Below are 26,609 nucleotides of genomic sequence, written 5' to 3' on the forward strand. Positions count from 1 at the left end.
AGTAACTTTCAAGCTGAATTATCAAAGGTTTTAAAAAGATAAAAAGCCATGAAAATTTCAGCTCATCTAAAGAACATATAAAAATCAATATATAAAGAGACATTTTAAAGATATTTCCAACAAATCATATAATCTATGTTCAGCAAATAATTTTGAAATTCTCATAAAATTTCTGAACATTTTACATAATACACCCTGCCTCTAACCATCATGAAGGAAAATTCAAGTTGATATAGGAAGAGAAATGTCTTATAATTACCCCATATGTTAAATTACAAGGACATGCATTCCAGGCACACACAACCATGGAAAGAAATCTGGGAAATAATGGTGACCTAAAGGCTGCTCAATAAAGCATGTTAAAGTGATAAGGAGTCTGACGCTATAAAGCACAGTTTTTACAATAAAAGATGTATTGGGTTAATATGGCTACTCACTGATGCTTACCTGACCAAATATCCTAGCACATTAAATCATGGATACTTACAATCAGTCTTAAGATAAACCAGCTTTCACATTTACAAGCCCAGAACACGTTATCTTTCCTGCTGCACATACTTAAGTTTGGAAGTTTTAAGGCTTTAAAATATAAAGTAAAAATAAACCCTGGCAATTTGTTTACCAACTCGGATTTGCTTTGACAATATTTTCTAAGTCTATATAAACGGGCCATGGTTAGAAGTCAATCATTTTTTTACAAAGGGGAGAGGAGATAAGAAGAAAAGTGAATCTCACATTCACACAATGCATTTAACATTATGTTGAACTGCCTCCATGCTCCCATCCATATCAAATCAAAGTAAATGTTACAATAGATTACAGTAGTCAGTGAAAACAGAAATCAAAGCAGCACTGAAATTTATCACCTAACACATATTAAAAAAGCATAATAAAAGAATGACTAAGACAGTATTTCTAAAAGTTCTGACATTTTTATATTCTGCAACACTATTTGGGACTACATATATTTTAAAATATTTTTCAATAGTGACTACCATATTACAATATATTTACATTTAAAAGCAAGCCATTACAGTTCAGTTTCTATTGTCCTCTGGGAATAAATTAGTCATTCTTTCTGGTCATAATCAGTGTGCACCGATATTTAAAACACATATCACATTTTTAAAAAAGAAAGATTGAATATATAACATTGTAAAAATAAACACTACTTCTATGAATTCAAATAAAAAAAGGCATGAATTATTACATATTAAGTTTAGCTCTTTGAGCCCAACTGTGTATCCATGAAGAGCATAATGATGTCATATTGCTTTTATTGCTGAAAATGTAATCCGAGGAAAGCAAAGGAGGAAAGAACCACCCGCAACCCAAACAAACTTAGCGAACACAAAATGAAAAGCAACATCAATTTCACTGCAGACAAACCCAGTCACACAGATTAAGCAAGCACAATACTGGTGCGTCTTATCTCTGACCACAGGAGGAGGGTAGACAGATTCTACAGGATGAAGAAATTCAGACTATGTAATAGGCAGAATCAATTGTTACCTGCCTCAATCAATGCCGCTCCACTTTCACTGTTCAGCAGCTCACAAATAATTAAAGTTATCCTGGACAAAAACCTCATCTGTAATGACTAGCTAACCGCCACCATGACAAACTTCAAAGTCAGTGATATCAATCTGAATTCAATAGTGTGGAACTGGATATAGCTGATGAATAAGTATGAATCTTACCCTGATGGTCCATGCACGCACTTCATCTGGGCCTGCAGTGAAAAAGTATTCTAGTTGGAGTGCTGCAAACCCAGCCTTAATGATCTTTGGCAAAGCGCTGAAATAAAATGAAACAAATTCACTCAACATATAAGTTGATTGTGCCAGAGATGGATGTAGAGCTAAAATTATTCATTTCAAGCAGAAAATGCTGAAGACACTAGTAAATGACCATTCATCTTTCATAAAACACTTGAAAAGGTCAGAAAGCATATAACTATTTCTAAAAAATCCCTTCTAAAATTGGTTTTAATTGTATTGGTCTGAATATATCATCTTGAATTGTTTACTATAAAAAAAGAAAAATTTGGTCTACCCATTCTATGACTATTTCCCTCTAATATTAATTATTTCCAGGATGTGGGTCATGAAAGCAAAATTATTTCTTGGAAATCCAATGTTTAAACAATATATTACTGTTACTCAGAAAAAATCAAGGCAACTGATTCACCCTTTCTCCTCCCCCACTGAACATGACGAAAGAGTTTTGGCGATCGTTCCTTCTCAAAAATATACATAACTAATACCTATGTTATAATTAAAACACTGTACGGAGATGACAGATGACAGTTAAAAACTTAATTTAAAATAAATCTTTTCACTCTGTCTCATGGTAAAGAAAGGAGAAGATTCCCTCTTTATAATGGTAATTACTCTGTCATTTATTATTCTATCAGCGCAAGCAATTAAATTACTGCAAGGAAATAGTTGATAATAAAGTGTAGGGAAAATGAATGCTAATTAACCTTTGTGTCATGTTCGCTTCCAGATACTTCTGTCTCTCCTCAGCACTCAATTCTTGCAACTTGAGTTCCAAGGCCCCACTAAAAGGAATGACCAAGGCACCTGGGTCATACTTGTCCACCCACTCTTTAATTTTTATCAACCTGTAGACAAAAAAGGGCACAACATTATCTTGTAGTGCATGCATGACTGTACCACATTCATTATTATCAAGTAGCACATACATATTCATAAGAATTGCACGGTTTTATGATGCCATCTTTTTGTGTATAGCTTTCCAAGGTCAAGGCATTAACAGGCAGCAATTGCTTCAGGTATACGCCATAATATTTTACTGTAGTCTAGTTTTACTTTAGCACATTATCTATAGAAACTATTATACAAATATTTTAAAACTTTTTAAAGTTACACTAAATTTGTTCAGCATTAACATACGTGCCCTTAAAAACCTTGATTTTAGGACAATTTTTTCTTACTTTACAAAGTAAAATTTTAAAAAGCAAAAACATAAAGTTTCATTTGTATAGGAATCACACCTAAAACTGCCAGCTAATTTTGAAGAAGCTTTGACAAATAAATAATTTGTTCACCAGATATGCGTATGCCTGGTTTCACTTCCTTCTGGGACTAACGAGAGCCTATAGTTGTCACTGGTTTTGAGGGAGATTTTTGCTAATCAAAACAAAGACGTCCAGCAATACAGATTTACAAACCTAGTTGACTGGTGTACACACCAGTCTTACGAACCTCACTTCTGTAGGATCATAAATAACAGAACTATAGAGGAAATAAATTCCTTTACTCAAAAAGCGTTTGGAAAGACAAATTGGTTAGGAAATTGATACCAAGTGTTACCTGAAAAGAAGCTATTAAGTGACTTTTTCTTTCTTCCAAAGCATGAAGTATTTTGACAAAGTAGTAGTCAGAACATAAATGAAATAAGTATAATGAATATATTAACCGGGTTCTGATCCTACCACTCTGCTAGCTTCTTATTCCTGGGCAGGTTATGAACCTTTCTAAGCCTCAGTTTCCTCATCTATAAAAATGGAGATAATAATAGTATTTATTATATTGTAAAGAACCTAGAAAATAATGCCTGGCATATAGTAAATGATAACAATAGTTACTATTATGAATTTTCATTCTCAGATAATCAGAGCATATATGCTTATGATTCTAGAATAGTTTAGTATAGAATCGAATATAGATTTCATAGAAATTTATATTAAAAAGTTTTATGTATACCATAGTCTTACATAATTCCACTAGCCTCCCATATTTAGACTGAGATTTTAATAGCTATTGTGATAAAAAAAGCTGTGGCAGGAATCCTTTAAGTAATCAATGTAAATGTCACTTTAGGGGAAAATGAACACAAGAGCTAAACTGCAAGTTCATCAACACTCACCTATCACAGAAAACGGCAGGGGATCCGAGTTATCAGAAAATTAAGAATATGGCCTACTAAGTAGGATTTAGGATGGGACAAAGGAATGAAACATTCACATAATAGTTTATATATCTTTGTTATACAAGGCTAACCTATAATTTACTTATTTAATATGTTACCAGTGTTTTTTGATCTTCATATTTTTTTCCTTTTGGTCACATCCTAAGGGAAAAAAATAGACCAATCCCTAATAGTTATTTTGGAATAAAGTATGTGTCTTTTAAAATAGGAAATCCAAACCAGATATTTTCTTATCCAAAATTATGAAGGACAGGTTAAGGAAAAAAAGGAAAATTTAAATTGATACTTCTGCCTATAATAACATTACAAGATTCTAAGTTATTTCATAGACTTACCCTATTCAAACAAAAGTGTATGTTAAATGTTATCATCAATGGTTTAGTAACATAAGTTTATTATACAAGTCAGAATCAAATATGTAATTAAAAAAAGATCACACACCAAATACAGATTCAATGAAAGTGAAATAGAACAAGCCCATGTAAAAGGATAATATAAAAATATCATTCACATTTTGTTTCGTAAATATGGTCAACATAACTAATAAAACCAGAACTGTTATGAAACAACAAGATAAGAAATAATTACTTTGGCTAAAACATCAATTCAGAATAACAATAGTGCTACCCTGTCATTTTAACAGCCTTTCCTGCAGAGTCCTCAGAGGGATTATTTGCATTCCTCAGGTGTTCTATTGTACAATTCAGATGAATAAAGACTTACAAATCATTCCTCTACCGCCAATGTGAGACTTTGATCTGGTGAATACACCATTGTACCTTAACTATAATTGGCAAAAAACCTGACAGTGTAGAGCATCACAAGCTTAATAACAAAGGAGAATATCTCAAAGTGTTGACAGATGATCTTCATAATGCAGAAGCAGAGCTGGTACATTTTAGCAATAAATGAGCACTGAGGTCTAAAGGTCTCTAAAGTGACTGACATCAGACCTGCTACAGCCTCACTAAAAGAAAAAGGTACCGTAGCACTCTCCGTAAAGTGAGTTAGGCTCTTTGCCTGCAAGCTTCACTTTTGTGACTTTCACTGTCATAGAAAACACAGGGAAGATGAAAAGTGAGTTAGGTTCTTTGGCTGTCTGCTTTACTTTTGTTACTTTTACTATCAAACAAAAATAAGAAATGTTCCAAAGTGATTTTTAATTACATATTTGAAAAAAGCCTTGGGCAATTAAAAAATATGACTCGCCTTCAAGATTACAGACTAAAATACATAAAATATATTTACTAGGTCTGAGGGTTACAAAAGTGTGATAATGAGGCCAAGATCACAAGTTTGAACCCCATTGGGACCAGTTACCTTTTGCAGAAAAATGTCTATTCTATTGCTACAAACCATACCCCAAACTATAGTTAGTCATCTCAAAAATGTGTGCTACCAGCACACGAGGGATATGGAAAATCAAAGTTGAGCTCAGTACCACTACCAGAAAAACAATTTCAAGTACATTGTGTCAAAGCGACTGAATAATAATCTCCATATACAAATGTTAGCAAATGTCTAAAGAAAATTATCCTACCCAAATTGTTAGTGACCAAGATAATAATGATAATGATGATGATGATAGTGTCATAGAATATAACATTATATGAATGGAGAAGAAACAGTAAAGATAATACACTCCCAAGACATAAACTGTAAAGACTTTCATAGTATTCATTTTACAAATTTATATGAACAGAATAGTGCAAAGAGATCCATCCTTCTCTTGATAAGGAGCCAGAGCCATGCTGATTTCCCCAAAATCTTATGAGTGACAAAAGGAAAGAAGAACCGCCATTAGTTATATTTTTCTCCCTGGTAATGATTCCACAGAAAGGGGACAAAGCAGGGACAATCGATTTTAAGACTAAAAGGGAGATGCTTTGAGATACACTGGTAGGTTATGATCTGTTAGATGCTTTGGCAGAATGAGATCTTTAATATTAAATTAGTATTAGATTTCTAAAAGATCATGTCTCAAATTTACCTTTGGTCTTATAATCTGACCTTCTTAGCCAGTCTTGAAATTCCAGATTCCATAATTTGATTTTCCCAGGGTTAGTTTACATGGTTGTATTTCTTTTCCCAGACACTAATTTTATTTCTAAAAATTCTATTTGTTGCTCTTTTAAATCTACCTGCTCTTTTTTTGGGGTAATATTTTACTTTTGTTAAATGAATTCTTAGTCCCTTTCAGTATTTTAATCAGATTAATTTAAAGTTCCTTTCAGATTCTCTAATTACTTCTGCTTTCTTGGGTATAACTCTATCCCTTACCATTTGCCATCTGCTCATGAATGACCTCTCACCACAGTTGGTTCCTGTGTATGTGCTGTGTTGTTTTTGGGTGTGTGGTCATTTGGTAACAGCAGTTATGTTCCAAGGGAGTTTGTGGTTCCCTGGGTTGTTATGTCTCTATGGGATCATTTTGTGGTTGTTTCTTCGAGGGAAGGACCTATGGAGGTGGGCTCTGGATCATTTTAGGGCTCAGTGTTTCTGCACTAGGTTATTGGTAATGGAAATTAAGGCCCGACCTCTTATAATGCAGTCCTAGTCTCTAATTCCCTAAGAGCAACAGTTTGCTCCCTTGTCCAGAAGGGGTGGGAGTGGAAGGCATTTTTCTAGTATCTGATCTTGGAAAGGATAGCTTTTTCTAGGCTTTACGAGGGAGACTCGTTCTAGCACCCATAGCCTGGGGCCCATGCCTTGACTCTTATTCCTACACGGACACCAAAGTGTCTAAACCATATATAAGCTTAGTTTTCCCTGAGGGCCTTACACTGCTGATTTCACTCTCTACTGTGACTTAGTTTCCTCTTTGTTTTTGGCACCTAGAGAATCCCTTTTCTTGCTTTTAAGTCCTGCTATGTGTTCTAAAAATACCAGATCATCATCAATACCATCCTTTGCTGGTGTTTCTATATATTAGGAACTAGAAGGGAGCTTCCTGTATTGGCTCAGTCCACCGTCTTCACTGGAAGCTCTCCATATTGGAATTAAATTCTCCACTTCATTGTGTCTTAATCTATTCTTTTCTACACTTCATGTCCGTCTAGCCATTCAACTACACTCAGCTACTCAAATTCTAACATTTCCTAAAAATCCTTTAAAGATGACTCAATCTAGCACTAAAGCGAAGTTATATTACATTTATGACATCTTTGTTGAACATTAGAACTCTCTCAAATATGCTTATTCTACTTTGCAATGTCAAAGTATATTTAAAATCTTTTAAATGGATACATATAGTAATATTAGCTCCTTATATACACCATATATAGTTTTCTGTGTGAATCTAGGTCTTAACTTAAAAAAAAAATTAACAGTAATCTCTTGCTTCTGACTGAATATAACTGCTGGCAAGAACCATAGGTCAATATTCAGAAAATGATGTAACTTACACAAAGAGAGATCCAGGGCAGGTTCATTCAGCGACTTAGCATCATTCAGTCAATGTTATTAAGGACCTGGTCTTTACTAAGCTAGATCCCCTCATGTTGTTCATGGTGTGGATATACCATAAATCCAGGGGGTACTGATAAACACTGAGGTTATTTCTAGTCTCCTCCCTTGTAGATTTACTCTCATCTCTATTAAAACTGCTCAGAGTCCCAAAGAATGACTTTAAGATATCACATTCCTCTTTTCCATTTTCCAAACATGACCGCTGCAAATTAATGTCAATTTACACTGTTCTAAAAAAAAAAAAAGAGTAAGGCTTATGGAAGGTAAAGTTATTGCGTTAAAGATGACATAAACATTATTTATTAATCCAGTTATTTTACAGATAGCAATAAATAATACTGGAAAGCTGCACTAAAGTTAATATCACAACAATATACAAACTGACATATATACCGTAAACAATATTCACTCAAGGCCAAAAAATTTGCTCTAGGAAATCTAAAATTCGCCACTCTTTAAAATTTAAAATCTAATAAAGTTATTAGAATGAGGTTATTAAGGAAGTCAGTGGTGAAAAAAGAGGGAGAAAGAAGAAATACAAAAAAAGTAAATTCTACTCTAATTGATTAGTGTCTGGAAATCAAATTCTTCTTCTAAAAGAGACCCCCATCTTTGATGTAAGTAACAGACCTCAAGTTTCAGTGTTCTTGTCTGACTTCATGGAGTTGTACAGAATACTTACAACTTTGCTCCTGAAAGTGTGGTGGCATCACTTGGGTGCTTGTTAGAAATGTACAATCTCAGAATCTGCATTTTAACCAGATCCCCAGGTATTTCATATGCATGTTAAACTTTCAGAAGCACTGACTAAAGGACTTTGACAATAAAAGCACTTTAACTGAAAGTATGAAAAGGTCTGGGATAACTCCACAGACCGACTGATAACTAAGCAGATGCTGACTATCTATTTCGCTGATAGAAGAGGAGCAAGAATAATAGAAAAATTCCTGTTTACATCTCCCAGGTTCAAAACCAGAAGAAGAAAAAGTCACTAAATTTCAGGAAGTGTAAGGAAAAGGTTTACTCTGAATCCCCTGCAACGAAAAGAAGCTTCGGGTTCACAGTAAAAATAATTAGTATAGACAGAATTACCACGGTCAACAATTTCCTACTTAATAAGACATAATTATGCCTCTCTTATTCTAATAAACCTCAGTACCTGGAAAAACATCTGTAGTAAGTTAGCTTTGGAGTTTAGATTCAAATTATAAGAAGTTATTCCAGCAGAGAGGACTTTGTGAAATCTGAATTCATATCAAGCAAAAGAGATATTAACACAAATTGTTCCCTACAAGGATCTCACAGAACCACTGTCTGAAAAACCCCATTCATTTTGCAGTCACTATAATAAAATGGCATTTGTACACATACATATGTGTGAGTGTGCGTGTGTGTATGTGTGTGGTGTATATATTTAAAAGGAAATAAATTCTAGAGAAATGAGCATTCCTTTTGCAGCAAATGAATAAAAATTGGGTTTCAGGCTTTCTGTTTCAAGGATTAACAAGCTTTCTGACACTAGTGGTAAATGTAAGGTTATAAGGAAATTGAAATGATAAGTGTTATGACAAGCAAACAACCTTAAATGCAAATTAGAAAAATTGGGAAATATTTATCCCAACACTTTGGACTCACCATTACTTGGGATTTCTTAATAATGCTTTAAAAATTTCAAATATAATACATGCAATTAATCTATATGCAATGAACATGTAATAACTATATGGAAATATTTTCTATATTCAGCAAAAAGACTCTATTTAAAAAAAATTTCTTGCAATGAATAATCAGGAGGAAACATAAGGGTGAATCTCAATTAGTTTGAGTAAATCCTAGAACTCTCATTCTCAAGCAGGCAACTGGTTTGAGTGGGCATGTGAACCAATTTTGGTCAATGGGGCATGAGGGGAAGTCTGCTAGCAGCTTCAGGAAAAGATCCCAAAAGATTCCTTTGGCTCTTAAAAAGAGGAAAGAAGAGAGTCTCTGCTGGACACTGTCTGGATCCTATCCCTAGAAATCTAGAAGTTATTTTGTGACCAAAAGAATGGAAGTGGGGAAAGATGAGAAAAACCCTTCTTTTTGATAATTTCACAGGAACGCGGAATTAACCAACCCTGTAGACGAACTACCTTGGGTCTCACTCTTATGTACCAGGATTGTTATTTGCAGCTGAAAGCACCCTGATACTGATAATGACCACATTTTGGGGTTAGCCTCATTTAAGTATATGACTGCAGCTCCTCTTAACTGGCCTAATTCCAATTTATTCTTTAAGAAACCAGCCCCTGCAGAACTTTCCCTGAGCTTCCATATAGATAGAAGCTATTACCACACTCCACCCTCTGCTATAAATTGCCTATTTTCTTGTTTATCTCCTCCCACTATAATAAAAATTTCTGGAGGTCAAGGACTTATCTTTGTTCCCTGATACATCCACAGACCTCTCCTAGCATAGCACTGGCACATAGTAGATGCTCAAACATTTTCTGAATGGATAATAACAGGAAAGAGCTTTAGCTAATAATTAGCTGACTGATAACGGGCAGTTATTTAAGGTCTCAACTTTAATTTACTCATCTCCAAACTGATAAGCAGTTTTCAATCTGTACTGGGTTCTCTAAAAGAGATCCCAAGGTGCTAGGAAAGAAAGGGTGGAGAGAGCAAGGGAGGAAGGAACAGGGAGGTTCTGGACCCTCCACTCTTGCATTTCAACCTGATCTGCATTATTCTTATATGCTAGATTTCTGTACCAGATTTCATCAGACGAAAAAGCTTCATTGTTTTTAACTCTAAAGTTCAATGATTGAATGATCATTTTCAGATGGCAAATTCTATCATTTTATGGCATATGCCAGAAATTGAACAAGTACAAGTGCTAAAATCTTTAGACAATTCAGTTGTTGTTGTTGGTGCCATCAAATGGATTCCAACTTCTAACAACCCTGTGTACAGTAGAGCAGAACCTTGCTGGCTTATTTTGCGTCATCCTTTTACCTTCCACTGCTGTATCAGATAATGCTCTGTTGCTATTCACAGGGTTTTCATGGCCAAGTTTTTCAAAAGTGGGTAGCCAGATCCTTCCTCCTAGTCTGTTTTGGTCTGGAAGCTCTGCTGAATCTTGACTACCATGGGTGACCTTGCTGGCATTTGAAATACCAGTGGCATAGCTTTTAGCATCACAGCAACATGCAGCTGCCACAGCGTGACAACTGACAGATGGGTGGTGTGGTTCCCTGACCAGGAGAGGAACCTGAGCTGAGGTGGTGAGAGTGCAGAATATTAAAACAGTAGACCAACAAGGATGGCTAGGCACTTCAGATTTCTGTTTAAATGCTACTTTTCACCATCTTTAAAAAAAAAAAACCTCCCCCTTCTCATTTTCTGTCACTCTCTATTCCCTTACATTGACTTATTTTTCTTCATAGCAGTCATTATATTGCATGTTCTTAATGTTTATTGTCTTCCACCCAGCATTGGTGAACCTTCGTACCCACTTATTAGGGCATGGAGCTTCTTGAATATTTTGTTCACTGCAGTGTCTCCAGCACCACTTTTAACAGTGTCTGGCACAAACAGATTTTTTTTGAGGAAGATTAGCCCTGAGCCAACTACTGCCAGTCCTCCTCTTTTTTGCAGAGGAAGCCTGGCCCTGAGCTAACATCTGTGCCCATCTTCCTCTACTTTATATGTGGGACGCCTACCACAGCATGGCGTGCCAAGGGGTGCCATGTCTGCACCCGGGATCTGAACCTGGCGAACCACGGGCCGCTGAGAAGCGGAACGTGTGCACTTAACCGCTGCGCCACCGGGCCGGCCCCAAACGGTGTCTGGCACAAACAGATGCTCAATAAATATTGGATGGATCAATGAATAGGAATGACTTAAATTGAAAATTAATCTAAAAAAGATTAGGTAAATGAACACTCAGATTCTTACAGACCCGAGCTACCTGTCTCTTCTGCCAGAGTCAACCTTCAGAAATCAATAAGCTTTGATGGACTTGACCACTGAAGGTATGCATGCATGTTTATTAGCTGGAATGGTGAAGTGAAAAATCTTATCAACAGAACAGAGGGGGAGCATACCTAATTCAGGTAAGGGTATCAAACAAAAATTCATAGTATAGTGGGGTTATTTTCATTTTCAAGTTAAATTCAAGTCTGAACCATCAAGGTTCCTTGTGAAAGTACCAAAATGACCACCTCAAACTTTAAGATGTTCCCTGAATCTCTTCTTACTCCTTCAAGGCTTCTTACCCCTTCAAAGCTACTAAGTTATGATCTGTGTTTATACTAAGTGGCCCAAAGCAGGGCATATTTTTGACAATTTAGAGCAATGCTGCTCAAAATATAGTTTCTGGACCACCTGTAAATCCAGCACTCTACAAGAAAACCTATATTTATGATCTCTGGAAGTGGGATTTGCACCTAACCATACAACACTTTGCACTCTGATGTGTGAGAGCCACTATTTTTGAGTCTCTGCCATTTCTTTGCAATTCTATATTCTAATCTTAAACATTACACTTGGAAATATTCTGTAATTACAGTTGTCATGAGGTAAACCAATATTTGTAGCTTGAGACTATTAGAGACTCTGTTAGCTATAAGAAAATTTCCCAACTATGTTATGATCCTACAGATGCACGGAAATTACTTCTGGCCATGGGGTCCCAGGATAAACTATCTTTCCTTCCACTTTTGTGCATAGGAAGACACCAGATTGATGCAATCTATATTCAAAAGCTGAATTTATAGGGATACCCACAAATCTTGATTTAACTATCACAGACATATTTTTTAAGACTGTAGATGGTATAAAAAATGGGACTTCCATATCCAGACCACTTATAAAGATGAAGAAAGTCAAAAGAATATCTTTGATATCTGGGAAGAGATGAGGGAGAAGAAGCGTGGAATGAGAGTGAGTGTGTATATGTAGGGAGAGAGAGCATGCATTGCAACACATGTGTCATAGTGGTAGTGTGCCAAAGAAACACAGTACCATAAAGATCATGAAAACTTCAGTCTCAAGTCTTTCGTGAGATTGGCCTAAATTTATGAAGAGCTTGTAAATCATAAAAACTAAACTGAGATAAGAATGTATTTAACAAAATAAGTGTATAGTCACATGCCGCATAATGACGTTTCAGTCAGCAACGGCGGTTCCATAAGAGTAGCACCATACAGCATAGGTGTTTAATAGGCTATATCATCTAGGTTTGTGTCGGGACACTCTGTGAGGTTTGCACGACGATGAAACAGTCTCACAATGCATTTCTCATAACAGATCCTTGCATCCCTGTTGTTAAGTGATGCATGACTGTACTTGTACATGAAAACTACAAAGCATCATTGACAGAAATTAAAGACCAAAGTAATGGAAAAGACATCTGTGTTCATGGATTGGAAGACTTAATATTGTTAAAATGGCAATATTCCCCAAACTGATCTACAGATTCAATGCAATCTATCAAAATTCCAGCTGCCTTTTGTACAGAAACTGACACGCCTGTACCAGAATTCATTTGAAAAATCAAAGAACTCAGAATAGCCAAAACAATCTTGAAAAAGAACAAAATTGGAGGACTCGTCCTTCCCTATTTCAAAACTTACTATAAAACTGGAGTAATCAAGACTATGTGGCACTGGCCTAAGCCTAGACATACAGATCAATGGAACAGAACTGAGAGTTCAGAAATAAACGTATACGCCTATGATCAATTGATTTAAGACAAATTTTAATTGTGGTAAAAAAAAAAAAAAACATAAAATTTGCCATCTTAACCTTTTTGTATACGTGTGAGGAAGATTGGCCCTGAGCTAACCTCTGTTGCCAGTCTTCCTCTTTTTGCTTCAGGAAGATTGTTGCTGAGCTAACATCTGTGCCAACTTCCTCTGTTTTACGTGGGATGCCACCACAGTGTCGCTTGATGAGCGGTGCTTTGTCCATGCCCAGGATCCAAACCTGCAAACCCTAGGCCACTGAAGCAGAGTGTGAGAACTTAACCACTACTGGGCCGGCCCCCATCTTAACCATTTTTAAATGTACAAATCAGTACTGTTAACTATATTTACACTATTGTGTAATGGATCTCCAGAACTTTTTCATCTTGCAAAACTAAAATTTTATACTTATTCAACAACACTTCCTTGTTTCTCCCTCCAATGCTAGCCCCTGGCAACCATCATTCTACTTTCTGTTTCTATGAGTTTGACTACTTTAGACACCTCTTATAAGTAGAATCATACAGTTTTTGTCTTTTTGTGATTGGCTTATTTCATTTAGCATAACGTCCTCAGGGTCCATCCACGCTGTAGCATATGACAGAACTTCCTTCTTTTTTAATGCTGAATAATACATTGTATGTATTACCACATTTTGTTTATCCATTCATTCACTGATGGACATTTGGGCTGCTTCCACCATTTACTAGTGTGAACAATGATGTAATGAAAATATCTCCTCATGATTCTGCTTTCAATTCTTTTGGATATATACCCACAAGCTGGATTGCTGGATTGTATGATAATTCTATTTTTAATTTTTAAAGGAATCTCCATACTGTTTTTCATTTTTCATTCCCACTAACAGTGCACCAGGATTTCAACTTCTCCACATCCTTGACAACACTTATCTTCTTTTTCTTGCTTTTTTTTAGTGGCCATCCTAATGGGTGTGAGACAACTGATATCTACTTGTGGTTTTGATTCACATTTCTCTAATGATTATGATGTTGAATATCTTTTCATATGCTTGTTGGCCATTTGTATATCTTCGTGGTGAAATGTTTATTCAAGTCCTTTGCCCCTTTTTCTTTTGTTTGGCTGAAGAAGATTCACCTTGAGCTAAAATCTGTGCCAATCTTCCTCTGTTTTGTATATGGGTCACTGCCACAGCATGGCTGCCAGCAAGTGATGTAGGCCTGCTCCCGGGAACCAAACTTAGGCTACCAAAGCAGAGCGCACCAAACTTAACCACTAGGCCACAGGGCTGGCCTCCCTTTGCCCATTTTTAATTAGGTTATTTGGGTTTTTGTTGTTGAGTTTGTTATGGTCAATTGATTTTTAACAGGGGTATCAAGATAATTCAATGGGGAAAGAATAGTCAATGAATGGTTCTTAGACAACTGGATATCCCCAAACAAAAATGAAAATGGATCAAAGATCTAAATGTAAGAGTTAAAACTCTAAAACTCTTAGAAGAAAACACATGGAAATCTTCACAACCTTAGATTAGGCAATAGTTTCTTAGAGATGATACCTAAAGCACAAACAACCACAGAAAAAAATCAATTAGACTTCATCAAAATTAAAAACTTTGTGTGTCAAAAACACTATCAAGAAAATGAAATGACAATTCATAGAACAGAAAAAAATATTTGGAAAGCATATATTTGATAAGGGCCAAGTAGCCAGAATATATAAAAAAAACAATAGTAATTACAACTTAAAATTCAATAATAAAAAGACAGAAACCTAATTGAAAATGGGCAAAGGATTTGAATAGATATTACTCCCAGGAAGATAAACGGCCAACAAGCATATGAAAAGATGCTCAATATCACTAATAATTAGAGAAATGCAAATCAAAATCACAATGAGATACCATTCCATACCCACTAGGATGGTTATAATTAAAAAGATGGACAATAATAAGTGGCATATCCATACAATGGAATGTAATTCAGGCATAAAAAGAAATGAAGTACTGATGCACGCTACAACATGTATGAACCTAGAAAACATCTTACGTAAAAGCCATACACAAAAGGCCACACATTGTATGATTCAATTTATGTGAAATATCCTCAGTAGACAAATCCAGAGACAGAAAGCAGATTAGGGGTTGCCAGGGCCTAGGTGGAGGAGGCAATGGGGAGTGACTATTAACGGACACAGGGCTCCTTTTAGGAGTGTTGAAAATGTTCTGGAATTAGTGGTGATGGTAGCACAACACTGTGACTTTACTGAAACCCACTGAATTGTGTACTTACTTTAAAAGGAAGAACTTTGTGTATATTAATTATCTAAAAGATAAAAGTTAAACCCAAAGCTAAACTGAGAATTTAAAGATAAAAAACAAAAATTATAACATTCTGCACATTATGATCCTATAAAGTCTAATCTTCCTGCAGAGATAGTAGGGATCAAGAGAAAAGGCAGAGATTTTGAAGTTACGCAAATATCAATTAAAAGTCCATCTCGGGGCTGGCCCCGTGGCCGAGTGGTTAAGTTCGCGCTCTCCGCTGCAGGCGGCCCAGTGTTTCGTCGGTTCGAATCCTGGGCGCGGACATGGCACTGCTCGTCAGACCACGCTGAGGCAGCGTCCCACATGCCACAACTAGAGGAACCCACAACAAAGAATACACAACTATGTACCGGGGGGCTTTGGGGAGAAAAAGGAAAAAATAAAATCTTTAAAAAAAAAAAAAAAAAAAAGTCAAATGTGTCCTGGAGGCTTTAAAAAAAAAAAAAAAAAAAAATCCATCTCACTCACATACTAGCTATAAGATCCTGGGAAAGTCATTTAAGTTTCCTGAACCTCAGTTTAATCACCTATAACACAAATAATAGTATCTATCCTCACAGGTTGATGTTAGTATTAAAGTGCAGAGAACACAAGCGGCCTTCAAATGTTAGCTGCCAATCTTAGCTGTCTCCTATTGGTCAGTGGAGTCATTCTCAACAGTTACTGCAGAGTTAAAAATACTGTTAGATTGCCTTTGAGTAAAGATTGAGAGCTCTTTTTAAAAATCAGGTCTGTATTTCTGGGAAGAAGTCTTGCCTAACTATTTATAGATAGGGAGTTAACTGGAAGGAAAAGAATTCAAGCACAACTACAACAAAAATATATATTAAGTAACTACATGTGCTAAAGAGCATTATGCTAGATCTTGGGGACGCAATTTTGAAAAGGGGTGTGTAGGGTTGGAGGAGGAAAAACAAACACATAATTACAAAAGAGCACGATAAGTGTTATGTTATTGGAAGTCATGTGCCACAGGCAACGAGGAGGAGCGGGTACACAATCTCAGTAAAGGAAGATTCTGGCCTCATCAAAACCAGGAATTTTGGAAAAAGAAACCAATATATTTAATGGCCTTTTCAGTTAGGTAATTACAACATTTTTTTCAGGTTAATTTAATTGTAGTAGGAAAAGCAGAAAAGGAAAGGGGTTTTTGTTTATGACAGAGCTGGAATTTTGTGGGGCCAGTAAGAAAGTAAGAAACCCCCAAGGGAAAGATAAATATGGGTGCATATGTTAGACTCCATTTGCACAGACCTCCTTCCCCAAACAGATCCTTCTTCCTGAAGTTGTTCTTAACTCAGCCTCTGGAGGGTGCTTCCATGTTCTAACAAACAAGGCCATTCCCTCACGATATCATTTATCCAAATCCTCTCAGATCTGGTAAATAGATAAATTTACCATGTGGGATATATGTGAATTTCATAAAGGAGCAGACGTAGAAAGGATACAAACACAAGTCATTGTGAAAAGGGGCAAGTCACTATTTCTGTATCTTTGGAGAAAAGGGATTTGGGGGCAGGGGAGAGACAAGAAGTGCTAAAAAGGGAAGTGCTCTTATGCAAACTTCAATAGTTGCAAACAGGCACATGCAACTATTCTCATTAATGTGTATTTTCAGAGGCACTAAATGGAACCATGTTAGATGAGAAATGAAGTGACTTTTCCCGATCAGTGGTATACAATTTGTGGCAAAACTTTCAGCTATTTCTGAAAGAAGACTTATTCTGTTATTATTTTAACATAATTTAGTGTGCATAGTCTTATACAAAGAGCCAACTGACTTAATGGAATATTTTTACACAAGAAAAGGAATAACTGGTAAAAACGTGGGAATAGAATCACATCTACCAAAATTTGTAGTTGGTTTCATAGCTTGTAGTTTGCCCTAGCAAATAATAATACACGAGAGTCCATTATTTTACTGAAAAGACACTGTATGCGAAACGAACTGCTGTAAATAAAATACAAAAGTTAATTTATTTTAATGAAAGGAATCCTAAAATTAAAAGAGTCCCACAGGTAATCCCCGTGAAAGGGAGGCAGTATAGAATATGGTTATAGAGCACTGGGGCCAGACAGAGGAGAGATCCTAGCGATGTCATGGAAACTTTCTAAAGTCCCAGTTTTCTCATCTATAAACGAAGATAATAATAGCAACTACTTCAGAGGGCTGTTGTGAAGATTAAATGAGAAAGCGCATGTAAAATGCTTAGCATGGTATCTGACACAAGGTTAGTGCTAAACATAAACTATTATTAATTATAAAGTGAAGAACGGCTTTATTTTTTTTGAACATCTCAATGTTCAGACCACAATTTCTTAAAGAGAATTGTGTTGTATTTACCTGCGATCTGGCTACTAATCAGATTTATCTGAGGAGGCAGGTCTAAGCACTAGCCACTTCAAAACTTACTAAAAGGGATTGACTTCCTCCCCTTATTTTCCTCTTTAATTAACTGTCCTGTCTGCTGTATAGAAAAATGGTAAGTTTTGCTACTCATTAAAATCACTGATGAGTGATATTGCTACAGTTTCTAAGAAGGGGCAAAAAATTATTTAGGGTTGCAAATATCATATAAGAAATAGATTTGAGGTAAACCAATAGGAAGCATATTTGATTTTGCTATAATTGCTAAACCAATATTACTCAAAGTAGGCAGTCTAGGAAACACTCGTTACCTGCCTCTGGGTACGAAGAACACCTTCTCACACCCTGATCCCTGGCCATACTGGTAGAGACAAAATTGATATACATTTATTCCTTTGCTCTCACTCCAGTTCAAAGGTTTCTCTCCACCACCCTGACACATTGCCTGCTACACTTATCTACTGATTTAAATGAACTCACTTGAAAAGAAATTGCCAAAAGTAATTTTATTAATGACACATTACAATTAAATGCATATTCTTGAGTGGTTTCTCTAACTTTACTGTAAGATTTCTGCTCTCAGAACACATCAAAATAATAATTATAAATTGAGAAATCAAATGCTATGCAATTGACTTAAACCCATTTTTAATTTTATTCCCAGTGGAGATACAACTTTTCTCTAATAATTAGTCTAAGAGTCATTAAAGGTACCCTATCTTTACATTGTAATCAAAGAAATAAAAATTAAAATATTATACCACTTTTTGTCTTTCAAATTAGTAAAGATTAAAACAGTAACACCTAATTTTGGCTGGGGTTAAGAAAAATGTACTTTCTTGAATGGCTACAAAGATGCTGTGACTTATTCATTTAAAGAAAAAAAAATAGGGGCCAACATGGTGGCATAGTGGTTAAGTCTGTGCACTCTGCTTAGGCAGCCCAGGATTCGTGGGTTCAGATCCTGTGCATGGACCTACACACCGCTCATCAAGCCATGCTGTGGCGGTATTCCACACACAAAAAGAGGAAGATTGGCAACAGATGTTAGGTAATGGCTAATCTTCCTCACCAAACAAAAACAAAAACAAAACAAACCCATGAGGTCAAATAATTCAATAAAAAACATGGGAGAGGGGCTGGCCCCGTGGCCGAGTGGTTAAGTTCACGCACTCCGCTGCAGGCGGCCCAGTGTTTCCTTGGTTCGAATCCTGGGCGCAGACATGGCACTGCTCATCAAACCACGCTGAGGCAGCATCCCGCATGCCACAACTAGAAGGACCCACAATGAAGAATATACAACTATGTACCGGGGGGCTTTGGGGAGAAAAAGGAAAAAAAAAAAAAAAAAAAACGGGAGAATCTGGATAAATTAAGATATAGTGCATCAATATAATGACATATCACATAGTGATTAGAAAAAGTATTATAAACTATGTTGAAAAACATTCATGGTGCATTAGAATATTCACTCACACAAGAAATATTTATTTATTAAATATTTACTCTGTGCTAGCCAAGAGCTGGGTTGGTAGGAATAAATAAGACAAGCATTGTCTTCAGAGCTTACCAAGTCAGCTCATTGATCTCTCTATATTTTATATGTATATTTATATACACTTAATAGGAAACTAGGAGCCATTGATGGCTTTTTAAAAAATTACTTTTATTGAGGTATATTTAACAAAGAACAAAATGCACAGATCTTAAATGTTCAGTTTGATAAATCTTGAAAATTTTATATACACATGTAACCACCACCCTAAAAAAAGATACAGAACATTTCCATGTCCTCAGAAAGTTCCCTTATGACCTTTTCCAGTCAATCCTCACCGCCTCTCCATATTGCTCTGTATATTTTATTGGTGAAGTATATGACTTCCATGTTATAAATATGCCACCATTTATTTATCCATTCTCTTACTGATGAACAAACACGTGAGTTGCTTCCAGTTGGGGCTATTATGAATAAGGCTGCTATTATGGTATTATAAGGCTATTAAAATAAGGCTAATATTATGTTACTATGCTATTATAAATGTTTTGTGTAACAAAAACATTTATAACGTATGAATAAATGCTTTCATTTCTTTTAGGTAAATACTGAAAGTTGGAATTACTGGATCACAGGGTAGATGTATGCTTACCTTAAAAGAAATTGCCAGTTTTCCAAAATGGTTGTGCCATTTTATATTCCCACCAGTAATCAATGACAATTCCTGGTCCACTTCCTTGTCCACATTTGGTGTTATTAGTTATTTTGATTTTAGCCATTCTAGTGAGTATGAAATTTTATCTCATTGTGGTTTTTCTTTTTTAAAGATTTTATTTTTTTCCTTTTTCTCCCAAACCCCCCAGAACATAGTTGTGTACTTTTAGTTGTGGGTCCTTCTAGTTGTGGTATGTGGGATGCCACCTCAGCATGGCTTGATGAGCGGTGCCATGTCCGCGCCCAGGATTTGAACTGGCAAAATCCTGGGCCACTGCAGCGGAGTATGCGAACTTAACCACTCGGCCACGGGAACGGCCCTATCTCATTGTGGTTTTAAACCGCCTTTCCCTGATGGCTTAAAGAAGCTGAGTATCGTTTCATGTTTATTCACGTATCTTTTGTGAAGTGTATGTTTAGTCTTTTGCCCTTTTAAAAAATTGGGTCATTGGTCTGTATATTAGTCATTTGTAGAAACTTTAAAAATATATTTTGGATATAAGTCCTTGGTCAGAAATATGTGTAGTAAATGTATTTTTCTATTCTATGGCTAATCTATTCATCTTCTTAATAGTGTTTTTGATGAAAAGAAGCTATTCATTATAATGAAGTCCAATTTTCTCTTTTGTGGTTAGTGTTTCTGCATCTCATCCAAGAGATCTCAGCCTATCCTAAGTTGTGAAGATACTCTCCTATGTTTCAGTGAAGGACTGTGGACTGAGAAAACAGCAGAGTGAACATGTTTAAAGCAAATCAGAATGCTCTGCAGATGAAAAGCAGCTAGAGAGGCAGGGATGATAAGTTAAGAGGCTGTTACCTAACTCAGAAAATGAAGTGATGAGGTTTCAGTTTTGGTTGATAAGCAATGTAATTGAAGAGGAAGGATGAATAAGGGCCAGATTTAGAAGAAAAAAGATGGAATTCAGTGATTAACTAAGTATGGTGCATGAAAGAAGACTCGTTAAAATGATTTGAAGAACTTAAGCCTAAAAGATTCAGCGAGTGCTAGTACTATTAAGATAGGAAAGTTTGAAAGTAGACTCCATGATGGATATATTATAAGAAAAAATAAGGAGTTTAGTTTCATACATATCAAACTTAATAATGATAATGGAAGAGCCAAACGGAGATTTCTTGTTACCAGTCAGGAATAATAAAAATTGAAAAGGGCTAGGAGGAGAAACTAAGCTGTACACTTACAAATCGTTAGCGGAGAGCATTGCTGCTCAAAAACATCCATGTACCAGTAGCACCAGTGTCACCTAGGAACTTGTTGGACATAATTCTTAGGCCCTGTCACAGACCTAGTGAATGAGGAATTCTGGTGGTAGAGCCAGCAATCTGTTTTCATACACCCTGCAGATGACTCTGATGCAAGCTAAACTCTGAGAGCCACTAGCATACAGGTTAGAGTTGAAGGCAGAAGTCCAAAGGGCGAGTGAAAACAGTTAACAGTCACTCAATTACTAATCCCTAGGAAGAGCCATGGCAGGCAGAGAGAAAATCAGTAAAGAAAAAAGATTACAAGTGAAAGGCTAATATACCTGTCACCCTAAAGCCAGGCAGAAGAGAATTTCACAAAGTTTCTAAGCACAGTTTATTCTGAAAGGAAAGGAGATAGAAAGACAGAGAAAAGTACACAGAATGCAGCATTCTTTCACCCTTTATAGACCTCTTCCCCCGGCCCCCTCACCCCAAAGGGGTCATACTGTTTTGAGGAAAAATACTATTCAGGATATATTTTCCATACTAGTTTTCCTTTAAATAAGAGAAATCTGCAAACAAAGTAATATACAAAATACTACTATACAATCACACTTCTTTTAAAAGGAAAGGAGAAATTGACAGGCATCTTACATATGTAATCTCATTTAATACTTCTGTAACTCTTTCAAGGAGGAAGGAGAGAGAATGGGAAAGGCAAGTGTGCTTATATGCTGACGGGAAACATCCACGGGGGGAGGAAAAACTGACGAGGCAGGAGAGAGAGAAGGAACTACTTCAGCAGATGAGTGGGGATATATAATCAACGTGCACAACTGAAAAGTTGTCTTTGGCTAAGGGTCAGTGAATTACTGCATGTTTCTGTATGGCTCGCAAGCTGAGAATAGTTTTTATGTTTTAAAATGATTTCTCAAAAAGAAAAAAAATATTTTGTGACAACGAAATTCAAATTTCAGTGTCCAGAAATGAAATTTTATTGGCACATGCCATGCCTGTTTGTTAACATACTATCTATGGCTGCTTTTGCAGTCTAACAGCAAAGGTAAGTAGCTGCAACAGTGACTGTGTGGTCTTCAAAGTCGAAAATATTTACTATCTGACCCATTATGGAAAACATCCGCTGATTCCTGGCACAGTCTCTCCACTTGTGCTCTAAACTTTAGATGTATCTAATCAGAATAGACAGACTTCAAATGATCTGGACATTTCTATTAAAGAAATCTAAAAGTCAGTGTTAAAACATAAGAGATAAATTCAACTGATTCCATCCAGCCAGCCATTCGATCAATCAACTATATTTACTGAATCCAGTGCCAAGCAATGGAGATATAAAATGAACAAAACAGGCATGGTCCTTATTCTCATGGAATTTAAATTCTTATGAGACAGAAAGACAGACAAATAAGTAAGATTATATATCTTGTGGTAAGTGCTCTGAAGCAAATACACATGATGCTGTGAACAAAAGGGAGTCTGGGGGATTACTCTAGACAGGGTAGTCAGGAAAGGTATTTCTCAGGAGGCCATAGGAGCCAACCATGCTGAGAGGAAGGGGTGAAGAGAACAGGCGGAGCAGACAACTAATGTTCTTAGATTTCCACAGACACAGAAATAGGCGAGGATGGAGAAATTTATACACTGTGACTAGCATATGCAAGGAAGACTTTCCCTGATGGATTTTCCAATGGGATTTTTACTAGAAAGTACACAAAAAGTAATTATATAATGGGTTCAAATGGTTTGGGAACAAAATACAAATTAAAAAAACAAAACAAAACACTGTATAATTACTTAATTACCCGAGAGATAGGAATGGTTCCAGAAAGCCATTTCTGCTTATCAGGTATATACAGTAACAGTCTGTTTTTTAATGGGGAGAAACATTCCACACAGTATAAGTTTTACAGGATACTGGCAAATGCAAACATGCCAAAGAAAGTATAAATGACAGGCATTTCTTAATTGCTTAAAATAAAATTAAGCTTTTCCTATTTTTTTATTCTGTGAACACATCAGCAAATAAATATCAGGAATGATCATAAAAGGATCAATAATACAGAAACCACAGAATGTTCTTCAATTGTAATTCATACATAGCTAATGCAGCACAACATACCAGTTGAAGCTTGACAAATGATAAGCTATGAACTTTGGGAAAGACTTGGTGTCATTTGGGTTAATTCTAAGTTTCTTACTTGGCATATACCAAAATAACTATTTAAAACACAACCTGTCCATTTTGTGGGTTGGTTATGCAGTTTGTTCCACGTTAAAATAATTAATTCCTTCATTATCTTGTTTTTCAGGCACAAATAACTTTCTACCTAAAATTTAAACAAGTTGAAGGAGTACAAAATAAAACGTTTGGGTAGTCTTTTAGATATTTATAAAATTATGCCATTCTAGCTTATTTCTCCTTATGAAAAATGATAAAACACGATTTTCAACCATTTGCAAAGCCAGACACAGGTCTATCGAAATGTAAGGTACATTCAATGTAATGATTCATAGTGTCTCTAATAGAAAGATTCAGCAGTTCTCAATCTAGACCTTTATTCCTTCTCTGAATAAATGACGCCTGAAATTTTTATTCTTGTTCTAATGGAATTTCAATGGCCTTCACTGCAAATCTACTGGAAATTTTTGCATATTAAGTGGAAAAAATTAAATGATGTTAACCACATTTTAATGTGATTAAGGCTGACAGGGTCATTATTTCTGCTAATCACTCAGTTTAAAAAGCTCAAACAAAACTTTATAACAGACAAGGTTTTTAATTTCCTGTATATCTTGTTGAAATTTATTAAAAAAAACTGTAGAAGAAAAAGAAGGGAAAAAACCATACTACAGTCCTTGACAAAAACCAATGAGCAGTTCCCACAATTTGCAGATGGGTTTCATTATATTTAATCTGGTGATGTAAAAACAAAAATGAAAAACAATCTTATACTGCACATGCTCCTCTGGTTTCTTTCCTTTTAAACATAAAGAGGGTAAGAAAACGTGCTTTGTAGAATATTAAGCTCTGTGTTTCCTATTTGTTGCTAAATGGAAACAAATATAGTTTTTTCTTTAGATCTTAGAGCAAACTAAAAACAGAATTAATGCATAATGCTGCCTCAAACAATTCTTCAATGACCTATTTTTTAGATTAATCTATGCCATGCAATTATGAACATTTCAAATGTATCAGCATAAACTAAAAATCTTCATTGATGCAAATCTCCAAAGAGTGATGCTAACTGCTATCAGAAGAATAATAGGAGTTCCAATGATTAGTAGTACTTATAGATAATTTGTCTTTTCTGTTTTCTGATAAGAAATTTACTTTGTTCATTGGTCATTCTATACTAGAAACTTGATAGTAAATTAAGATCGCAAGTATACTTGATGTAATTTTGGCGCTCTACTTGCAAAGAATTATTTTTAAAAGTACAACACTGCAATATTCTTGAAGCAAAAATGAATAGGAACCTAGTCAAAAAGACGTAGCCAGTATCTTCTCTAATTTTCTGAGCACTTCCATATTTTCCATAAAGAACAACAGTTAAGCTAGTTACATAATCCATAGAACTACATAAGAGTAAACCAAATATCTTACTACTCTTTTTGTTGGCTGTCAACTGCTTAACCAATACTGGTTGTTGAAAATCATCTTTATCTTTCAGCTACTAAAATGGTAATTTCTAAAAATGATTTGAGGACTGTAATTCATTTTGACATATGAAGGTAATATGACTATTCCTAATCTGTAGTTATAGTTTTTACAGAAACAAAATTAATTAGCTTTTAGAAAAATATGACGAGCAAATGATATTTTAAAAGAAACACACACCTGAAGTTCAGGCAGTCTAATTCATATTGATTCACCTCAATCTAGCAAACTTAAATCAAATTCAATGACTAAAAACAAAACATTTCACACATAAAAATAGATTAAGTAAATATTTTTTGCATTGTAGTTTTCTAAAGCTGTACAAAACTATGTTCACTGCAAATAATAGTCAAACTAACAATTATAAAACTTAAGCTACAGGTGCAGTACCTTTACCCCCCCCAAAAAAAATCATCCTTTTCATGGTAAATTACTCAATTGCATGCAAACAGATAAATGAGTTTACCTCATTGATCACAATCTAAGCACTAACAAAAGCAGAGCAGCTGGCCACAAACAAGTCCTTTTGAAATACAATTTAGCACTAAAGTTTGAGAAATTGCTGTTCCGCATATTAAAAATCATAATGAAACTACTTTTCAGCACAAAGCTCAGCCTTTTGTGAAGAGAAAGAGATTAAGATCTGTAGCAGATTATATAAATATCAAGAAGTTGAATATTAATACTGTATTGTAGTCATAATCTTTGATATCCATAGAAAGAATTAACATAGTTGAACTTTTAAAAAATTTTAGTGTGATGCTATGCACTGGTGCATCAACTAATAACCCTCCAGAATTTCCATGCCCATCTAACAAGAGTCCCTGCTGAATGTTCTAATGCATCTTATTGTGAATCTTCAGCAAATAAAACTTCATGTATGAGCTCATGATGTGCTCTGCTGCCGGAAAGTCACAGACTCTGTGGGAAGCTCTTTATCTTCCCAGCAGTCAGTTCTCTGAGAACATCAGTGCAGCTACTGTAGTTACCTGTAGATTACTTGTATTTTCTCACATCTGTGTCCAGCAATCTAAACCATGATGATAAAGGGTCATTAGGTTTTGAGTGAGGAAGGGGATGGACTAGACAATTTGCTCTGATAAGCTCCTCGTTGGGAGCTCTAGTTTAGAATGTGAAATGTCGGATATGTACAGTTTTACACTAAAAGGAAAAAAGAATTTCACTTTTCGGCACTAACAATTAAAACTTATGCAATTTAATGCCTCACTATAGTCTACTGATCCACATTTTATTTGGGGGATTTATAATTAAAAGTATTTAAGAGAAATAATTTTCTGCTTGTAAAATGGATGTCTACGCTCTATTAGCCACAAAGAATTCAGGTACAATTACTAAGATAACTGCTGTTTGGAGCACAGCAAAGCAATTTCCCACAGTGGGACTTACAGTTCAATTTACCAGTTGGGCAAATATTTTGTGCTCTGTAGTGGCCTAGAGAGTTAAAAGCTATAGGTAACATTTGAGCAGTGTTATACCTGGAGAAAAGTTTCTTCAATCCAAATGGATGGTTTAGATTTCAAAGCAAAGAGAGTATCCTAAAAACATTCTCCTAAATTAATATTACATAATTTAAAAACTAACACAAAATTCAGTTGTCACAGAAACCCTGACTGACCTCTTGTCCTCCCTAAAACAAGGCTCATAATTTAGAACTCAATATTGTATTTTATTTTCAT

The 26,609-nt window shown here is 35.5% G+C and overlaps 1 protein-coding gene across 3 annotated transcripts in view; it reads right to left on the reverse strand.

Moving 5' to 3' along the window:
* Nucleotides 1–26,609, reverse strand: part of OLA1 (Obg like ATPase 1) — a 166,906-nt gene that overhangs the window by 4,524 nt on the left and 135,773 nt on the right. For all 3 annotated transcript variants that reach the window (XM_023622021.2, XM_005601585.3, XM_001499353.5), the window contains 2 exons: nucleotides 2,486–2,626; nucleotides 1,701–1,797 (listed from right to left, as the gene is read on the reverse strand). In XM_023622021.2, coding sequence (XP_023477789.1) covers nucleotides 1,701–1,797; nucleotides 2,486–2,626 — 238 coding nt within the window. The remainder of the gene's footprint in view (nucleotides 1–1,700; nucleotides 1,798–2,485; nucleotides 2,627–26,609) is intronic.

Source organism: Equus caballus, chromosome 18, assembly GCF_041296265.1.
Source record: "Equus caballus isolate H_3958 breed thoroughbred chromosome 18, TB-T2T, whole genome shotgun sequence".
In the NCBI taxonomy this organism is placed as follows: domain Eukaryota; kingdom Metazoa; phylum Chordata; class Mammalia; order Perissodactyla; family Equidae; genus Equus; species Equus caballus.